This window comes from Castanea sativa, chromosome 5 (assembly GCF_040712315.1).
Source record: "Castanea sativa cultivar Marrone di Chiusa Pesio chromosome 5, ASM4071231v1".
Lineage (NCBI taxonomy): Eukaryota > Viridiplantae > Streptophyta > Magnoliopsida > Fagales > Fagaceae > Castanea > Castanea sativa.
In genome coordinates, this window is record NC_134017.1 from 72,071,672 (window position 1) to 72,080,595 (window position 8,924).

General features: G+C 36.1%; 1 protein-coding gene across 1 annotated transcript; it reads left to right on the forward strand.

The window, feature by feature from the left end:
• Window positions 1-7,013: 7,013 nt before the first annotated feature.
• On the forward strand, window positions 7,014-7,520 carry LOC142635735 (uncharacterized). The gene has a single exon (XM_075809843.1). It carries the CDS (start codon window positions 7,014-7,016, stop codon window positions 7,518-7,520), a length of 507 nt encoding a protein of 168 aa, XP_075665958.1.
• The last annotated feature ends 1,404 nt before the right edge of the window (window positions 7,521-8,924 follow it).

Below are 8,924 nucleotides of genomic sequence, written 5' to 3' on the forward strand. Positions count from 1 at the left end.
ATCATGCAATAGTGTAATTTTGTAAATTTTTTATAAAATTATTTTAGTCTACCTCACAAATAAGTAGGTTCTCGTGCATAGCACGAGTTAGCGATTAATTTTGTATAAAAGTGTTGTGTTTAGCTCTTTTAGGAGAAGTGTCATACTTTGATTTGAATTGGGAAGGCCATAACCTTTGTAGTTGATGAGAAACTTATGTCATACTCTAATTGATGAAAGCGAGAAAGACTAGTGAAAGAAAGAAGAGTACTTTTTAATTAAAAAATGCTAGATTAGTGGGTGACATGGTGGCATATTTGTAAGGAACTCGATTTTTTGGAACTCAAGTTACGTGTAAAATTTGAGTTTCACGAAGTCAAGTTACAAAACAGTGGTACATTGCTAAATATTTAGCAAGCAGTGATAGATTGCTAATATTTTGGCCAAAGATGTTATTTGGCCAATTTGGTCCACGCTCCATATTTTAAACTCTCATAATAACCACATAATCAGTTTATGAGATTTTCAAGGTATCTTGTGGGTATAGAGTGAAATAATATAGTCAAAGACTAGAGCACTACATTTTATATCTCTTGCATAATAACATGTTCCGGACCTCTGGTATTAACAATGACTTTAGTCCAATTACTAGCCCAGTGACATGTTTGAGTTCATGCCATCAACTATGTCCTTATCACAATTACTGAACTTGGTTTTTTTTTTTTTTGTGATAATTAACTTAACACAACTTGAATTTTAAATCTTGCATATGGTCTCCAACAAAGTTGTAAGTTAATTATAGTGTAATTTTAAGTAATACTACAATACTTAATAATTTTTTATTGAAATAATGTTTTGATAATTCCACAATTAGATTATATGTTCTCTATTTTTTGACATGTATGTCATTTTTCATATTCGTTGGATGTCATTTATTATTCACGAAATCAAACTATTAGTCCCTTAAGTAAACCTTATAAGGGCAATTGGTCCCTTAAGTTTCAAATATTAACGGTATTAGTCCCTCATGTTTTTAAGATGAGCGGTATTAGTTATTTTGTTAACTATTGTTAATGGTATTGCTTATATGGCTAACTTAATAGTGACAAGACATTTTTTTTAATAAAAGAAATTTATATAAATTAAAATTTACAAAAATTATTATACAAGTAAGAAGCAAATTGATCCAATTCCAAAATCAAATCTTAGTCCTACTTGGTTCCAAATCAAAACCCCATTGTGCCATCCCATCTGATTCTAAAATGTGTGTGTGTGTGTGTGTGTGTGTGTGTGAGAGAGAGAGAGAGAGAGAGAGAGAGAGAGAGAGAGAGTCCATCAAAGGGCCTAGTAGTAGAAATCGAATCTCACAGTTCTTGATGTTGATTGACTCAATTTGGGATTGAGGATATGATCTTTGTCTTTAGTCTTTACAATGTAGTAATTCTAAGCAATGTTTTAAATTCTGTTTTGTTCTGGCTGGAATATTCTATTTCGGTGCTTGATCTAGTGCACTAACCCCTTTGTTCCATTTCAGTCTAAAAAATTCCAGTTTGTTCCGAACTATTTTGGTGTTTCGAACATATTTTGGTTATTCCAGTATCTAAATTCCAGCCTATTCTAGGATATTAGGATTGTGTTGGATTTTTTAAAACTTTGATGCCCAAAATTCATGATTTGACTCATTTTATTCCCGTATCATATTTTAAATTGTTTTTGGTTAATTGGATATAATGAAATATAGAGTTATAAAGGTATAAATATGTATATGTGTGTGTATATATATTCGGTGTGTAATCTCAAAACGGTGCACTGAAACATACTTGTACTGGAATTTCGTTCCAATTGCCAATTCGGAACAGTCTCCAAAACGGAATTCAAAACTTTGATTCTAAATAATTCCAATAAATAGAAACAATAAAGAAAAAAAGTTTGGCTTGCAATTCAATTACAATGATCGTGAAAGAAAGTAACAAATATGCATTATGAATTTCTTTGACTTTTAGTCTTTACAGGGCAATTCTCGATGTCATTAGTTAGAGGAGCAAGGAGAAAGTAATGCACTTCTAGCTAATGACGAAGCCCACCAAGTGTCTTCTTCATCTTCTTGGATTGATTGAGGTGAAGAGAGGGCTTTGTTGTAGGATTAAGATTTGAATTTGATTGAGGTGAAGAGGGATACCCACTTCTCTCTCTTGTGTTTCAGAATCAAACGGGGAATCGCTGAGTTGGGCTTTGATTAAGAATCGGGTCAATTGCTTATTCCGTGTAAACTAATTTTCATAAAGTTTCTAATTAAAAATTGCCATATCCTTTAAAAAAAATTCCAAATTGGTATTTGGTTAGCCACGTAAAGAATATTAATAACGGTCATTAATAGAATGACTAATACCAATCACTTTTAAACTTGAAGGACCAATATCTCACACTTAAAACTTGAGGAATCAATTGTGCTTATATGGTAAACTTTAGAGACCAAAAGTGTAGTTTCACATTTACTATTTGATTTAAAAACTTATTTTTTATGCATAAATTTAAAATAAAAAACTTAAAATTAATTTTTTTTTTTATATAGATAAGATAATTATTGATAAAACAACAATCCCCTCCCTTAAGGTTTATGAATGAATGAACATTCTCATCCTTATAAATTAATAAATATTATTTTAAAACATAAATATTTCATTATTGAAAAACTAAGGCTATGTTTGGTAACAGTTTTTGTTTTCTATTTTCAAAAACTTGTTTTGGGGAATATAAAGAAAAAAAATTTCTTGTATTTTTTAAATCAAATATATGTTTGGTTAGTTAAAATTAAAAAGATATGTTTTTGAAGAAAAAAACTAGAAAATACTAAAATATGTTGTTCTTAGGATTTGAATTTTAATACTAACTCATTAAATGAGATAGATTCATTAAATTAAATGTGTGTTTACATTGACTTTTGAAAATTAAAAATTGAAAATAGTCTTTTGCATATTTTTAGTTTCGAATAATTTTTGTTTTCTCATTTTGGATTGCCAAACAAGTTTTTTAGTCTCAAAAATAGAAAATTGTTTTCAGATACAGAAAATAAAGGGAAAAAGTAGTTCTCAAATGTACCCTAAGTTTTGCATTTATACAAATTTAGAGGGGAATGTCATTCGTGAAACTCATTTCGTAATATCTCACATGAGGTAAATGTAATTTGTCTTCTTTTTTGGCAAGTGTAAATAGGGAATATCGGAACCCAAATATTAACTTCTTTACCAAGAGGGTGGCGCTCCAATAGAAGGCCATTGGCATATTGTGGGTTCCTTTTTTGGAAAGTACCCAAGTCCATTGATGACAAGGGATCTCGGGTATCCAAGGATGGATGGTTGGACTGGGTCCAGTTCTCCGCAGCCTATTGGGGTCGTTATATGAACCGGTTTGTACGCAAGTCACATAAAGCTCCTCAAGGCAAAAATGCAATTTCCTCCTAAGCAATAAAATACCATTATAAGTGTTTTAATGTCATGAAATGACCCTTTACTCTAAAGAAATAAGTAAAATAACTATTTATAATATTCACAACGAGATGGAGATTGAAATAAAATATTTAAGACTTATCTTTTATTGTGTGAACATTCAAAAGAGTTCATTCAATTGGTTCCTCGAGTGTGATGTCATGGTTCCCAGGGGTACTAAACCTATAATCCATGGAACCCAGAATGTTAATTCCTTGAACTATAGGATCTTTCTCCATGCTTATTATGCAATGGAGTTTTTTCCTTTCCCTTTACCTTTATGGGTCCTGCATAAGAACAACTATGCAATACACATGTCTTCAAATAATTGTTAGTTTCTTAAATTAGGATATACATTTTAATACATGTACATATAAGTAAATTAATTTTATAAGAATGAGTTAGCCACGAGGATCCTGGCCCAAATTCTCACAGACTTAGTTCTTTTGTACAAGACTTGTGGGATTTGGAACTCAAGTCCAAGTAACTTTGCTTGAGCATTGCCTTTTGAGATAGTCGAGTGAGGAGGATTTTCTGGGAGAGATTGATATCCGATGTGTGCATGTTTTGGCATATGTTTCTTTGGAGGCTAAGTGATATTTTTAATGATCTTAAGGATATGGGACGAATTCCTCTTCTTTGGCTCTCTTATTTTGTTCCTTTTTCTCTCCGTTGCTGGGCTATTAAAGCTCTAAGAATTATCTTTTTAAATCTTTGAACTCTCCATTTTTCCCTCCTTTTGAATCCCCTATTTTCTCCTTCCTTTTGCTATTCTTTAGTGTTCCTTTTATAGTGGACATGGTCTGGTACCTCAGGTGAGGACCTCCCTGGTTTGCTAGGTAAAACCATGTCCTCTGGAACTCGAAAAAGTGCATTGGGCTGACGTTTAGCTTAATTAGGCAATTATAACTTAAAATGGGCGTTTGTCTTTAGCTACAAATGGAAGATTCCTTCTTGGAAAGTCAAAAAAGTGAGTAGGTTGCTCAATGCAACGGATGACAGCTTTGATTGAAAATGACAATTGGGAGGAAGTTGTGGGGAGATGTCAAACAAATGGAGGAATTGAGTTTTCCATTGGTTCATGCATTCCAAACAAATATATGAACCAAGGGAAATCGTCGGGATCTTCTTTTCACCAGAACTTACTCCCTTACCGACCAAACCACTTCTCCCTTACTATCGACTCGAGATCCCATGGGCTTGGACCATAGGTTACAAAGATAATACCTGGTTTTGCTGGATTTTTTAATGGCTTTTGCTGGAAATCTTAACAGACACCTTGGCTTTCCCATTTGTCAGCCAAGGTCCTCTTCTTAAGGCTTCAAAAGGACACATTAAGGTCCTAGGGCCTTGATGTTGATTCTTCTTGCTGCATAGCCTCTGGCCTGACCGAGATCTTTTTTCTTGCTGCAGGTCCTCTGGCCTGACCAAGTTCGGGTCTTCTTTTTATTTATTTATTATTATTTCTTTCTTTTTTCTTCTTTTTGGAATGTTGGGCTTTCATGATCCTTCTTAACTTCATGAATTAGGCTTTCTTTTGTTAAGGTCTATGGTCTTTCCTTACTTTTCATAGAATGGGCTTTCTTGTCAAATTTTGGTCCTTAACACATATTTCACATGTAAATTATGATATCTATTAATTTAAAATTAAGTGGATTATATACAAATAAGAGAGTTTCTCTGACCTAAGGGGTGGCTCCCAAACCCTAGTTGCATCAGTAGAAGGTTGTGCTTGCTTCAAGTAAGCTATTTTGTTCTCTTCATTGTTAGCAATGTGTGAAAGGTTACTGGATTCTAGTTAGGGTAAAGGGGCATAAAGCATCTTTTGGTGTTGTGGGAGAACTCTCCCTATCTGAAGAGGAAGAAAACCTATACAAGTCTAGCATAATGGAACAATTCGGTGGCAAGGTTTTGGTTGCAAAATGTTTTACACACAAAACCCTTAACATGGAGGCTATAGCTTCGACATTCAAGCCTCTTTGGTATACAAAAAGGGGTTTTTGAGGTTAAAGACATGGGAAAACACATAGTTCTCTTTGTGTTTGAGGAGGAATCCAATGTTGATAGAGTCCTCATGGGGGAGCCATGGAGTTATGACAAACATCTAATTTCTCTTCAAAAGATGGACAAGAACGTGCCAGTTAAAGACCTTGCTTTTACCAAAACCCTCTTCTGGGTTTAGATTCATGATTTGGCACTAGGAGATATGAATCCGAGTGCTACTTGTGTAATTGGTAGCAATATCGACGCAGTTTAAGAGGGTCTTAAGGAATGGGGTATTCAGGATAGAAGCAGTTTCATGCGTAACAGGGTCTTGGTGGATACGTCGAAACCTTTATGTCAGGGTAGGAAAATCCGTGGTGATGATGGTAAGGTGGGTTGGATTAGACTTAAGTATGAACGACTGCCTAACCTTTGCTACTGGTGTGGATTCTTATCACACAGTGACAAGGATTGTGATTTTTGGGTGCAAAGTAAAGGCATGCTCTAGACAAGATTAGCAATTCGGTGGTTGGTTGAGAGCGCCTCCTATCATTGCAAAGGAGTGTTCTGTAGTCTGAGTAGAAGGTTTTGGGGCCACTGTGGAAGATGCGAAGGAGCAATAGGTCGAGAGAAATGAAGAGGAACCAATGGATATGTCCAAGGTGTAGGTCTGTTGAAATTTAGGGGTACCACAAGTTGATGGAGAGCTACCTCAGGTTGACAAGGCTGACTTTGGCGTCTCGGTTCAGGGCAGTGAGGAAGTTGAGGATCCATTGCATACTAACCCTGGGAATTTTGTGGGGCAAGGTGTTTCTTCCAATGATCAATTCCAAGAAAAACTTATGGAAATAGATGTAGAATTGGCTAAGTTTGTCCCTTTTTCGTTTCTATCTAAAGAACAAAATATGTTTCTAGAATGGGTGGATCCACATCAAGTGTACGAAACTGAGGAAGAAAGTGAGGCTCCTAGAAGTATCAAACGAGGGTGGAAACGGTTGCTTAGGATTAGGGAAGCTAGTTAGGCAGAACCTTCTCTTGGTTAGCCAAAACATAAAGTGCAGGAGATATTAGAGGATGATGATGATTTGGTCCCTTGAAAAAATGTTGTGCTAGCACTACAAGCAATGACAAGGCAGAGCTTGTTGATCAGCCTCGCCGAGAGCAATGAGTTGCCTAGCTTAAAATTGTCGCGGGCTTGGGAACTGGTGTGCAAGGATAGAACTTGAAGATTTTATTCAAGCAAAAGATCGCCTAATTGTGTTCTTGTCGGAGACTTTGTCAAATAAGGTTCAGTTAGAAAAAATTCGGTGTAACATTAAATATGCAAGCCTTTTTGTTGTTCCAAAGTAGGATATGGGTGGTGGTTTAGCTCTCTTATGGAAGCATGGTATTACAGTTTGGGTTGACAATTTCTCTCGGTTTCATATTGATGTTATAGTTTATGGTGATTCAGTTGATGCTTAGAGGTTTATGGGATATTATGGTGCACCCGATGCTTAAGATGGAGACGATGCTTGGGCCATGATGTAGATGCTTAACTCGAAGCCTCATTTATTGTGGCTTTGCATGGGAGACTTTAATGCCATTTTATTCATTGATGAGAAGATAGGTGGTAGGGTTCGGCCCTATAATCAAATGCAGGTTTTTAGGGACACCTTGGATGTTTGTGGATTCGTTGATTTAGGCTACACATGTCCAAAATTCACTTGGTATGGCAATAGGCATGGGCACATCAATTTGGAAAGGTTGGATAGAGGGGTGGTGACTCATGATTGGTTGGAGAAATACTCAGCAACTTCGATTTGGCACCTGCACTATGTAGAATCGGATCATAGGCCTATTCTATTGATTTTGGAACCAAATGGTGAATCTCATAGATGGAAACAGAAGCCGTTCAGGTTCGAGGAGATGTGGTTGGTGGATATGGGATGCAGTGACACGGTTCTTAGGGGTCATCCTATGTTCAAGGTTTTGTCCAAACTTAAGAAGTGTAAGGAGATGCTGAGTGCTTGGAGCAAGGACCATTTTGGTGGTGTTAAGAAGCAGATTGCACAAAAAAAGGAGCTACTTTGAAAAGATGGGGAAGTTTCGGCTAAGGGCAATTCTCACGAGGAAGTGGTTCATTTGAGGCGTGAATTGAATGTGCTATTGGGAGAATCGTATATGGGCACAAAAATCCCGTATTCAATGGTTAACCAATGGGGATAGAAACACAAGTTATTTTCATTAAGTTGCTACTCTATGGAAACGTAAGAACTTTATCAAGGGAATTCATAATTCTTTGAGTGGGTAACAGATGAGAATTTTGTGTCTGATATTTTGGTTGATTTCTATTCCAGGTTGTTTACCTCCTCAAGGCTTCATGACATTGATAGAGTTTTGGAGGGGGTGCAATCGATGGTGAGCTCCTCCATGAATGCCAAGATGACTATGCCGTACACTAGGGAGGAAGTGGACATCGCTATTAAAAACATGGCCCTGATGATTGCCCCTAGTCCCGATGGGATGCCTCCTATCTTCTACCAAACTTTTTGCTAGATATTGGTTTAAAGGTTTCAGATGATGTCCTTTAATGCCTTAATTCGGGTACTTTGTTGAAATCAATTAATCACACTTTCATTACTCTCATCCCCAAGGTAAATAATCCTGAATCCATGATGAAATTCCGACCTATTAGTGTTTGTAATGTCATCTATAAAATTATTAGCAAAGTCATAGCATATAGGTTGAAGCCCATTCTTAATTTTATTATCTTTGAAGCCCAAAGTGCTTTCATTGTGGATTGATTGATTACTGATAATATTTTAATTGCATTTAAGTCATTGCACCACATGAAGTCCCAATGCTCAGGGAAGGAAAGGTATATAGCTTTAAAGCTCGACATGAGCAAAACCTATGATAGGGTGAAGTGGTTTTTCTTGGAAAAAATTCTATTAAAGATGGGTTTCCAGGAGTCTTAGGTGAGAATGGTCAAGAATTGCATCACCACGGTCTCATACTCTATTTTGATTAATGGAGAGCCTCAAGGTTTGATTAGACCCTCTCGAGGTCTTTGCCAAGGGGATTCTTTATCTCCTTTTCTCTTTCTTTTTTGTGCTGAGGGGCTTCATGCTTTACTATCCAAAGCAGCCAATGATGGGGAGATTCAAGGGTACTCTTTGTGTAGAGCTCGACCAAAAATTACTCACCTTTTTTTTTTTTTTTTTTTTTTTTCCCGGATGACTGTCTGCTATTTTGTAGGGCCAATTCTTTGGAGTGTGGCAAAATTCTTCAACTCCTTTCATGGTATGAAGCGGCTTCAGGTCAAAAAGTGAATACTAAGAAAACCACAGCCTTTTTAACTCGAAACACATCGGAGTCAAAGGAGGCATTGAGAGTAATGTTTGGTGTTCCGGTCATCAAAGATTATGAGAAATATCTGGGGATTCCTTCGTTTGTGGGTTTTCAGATAAAAGCTTGCTTTAATAAAGTCAAGGA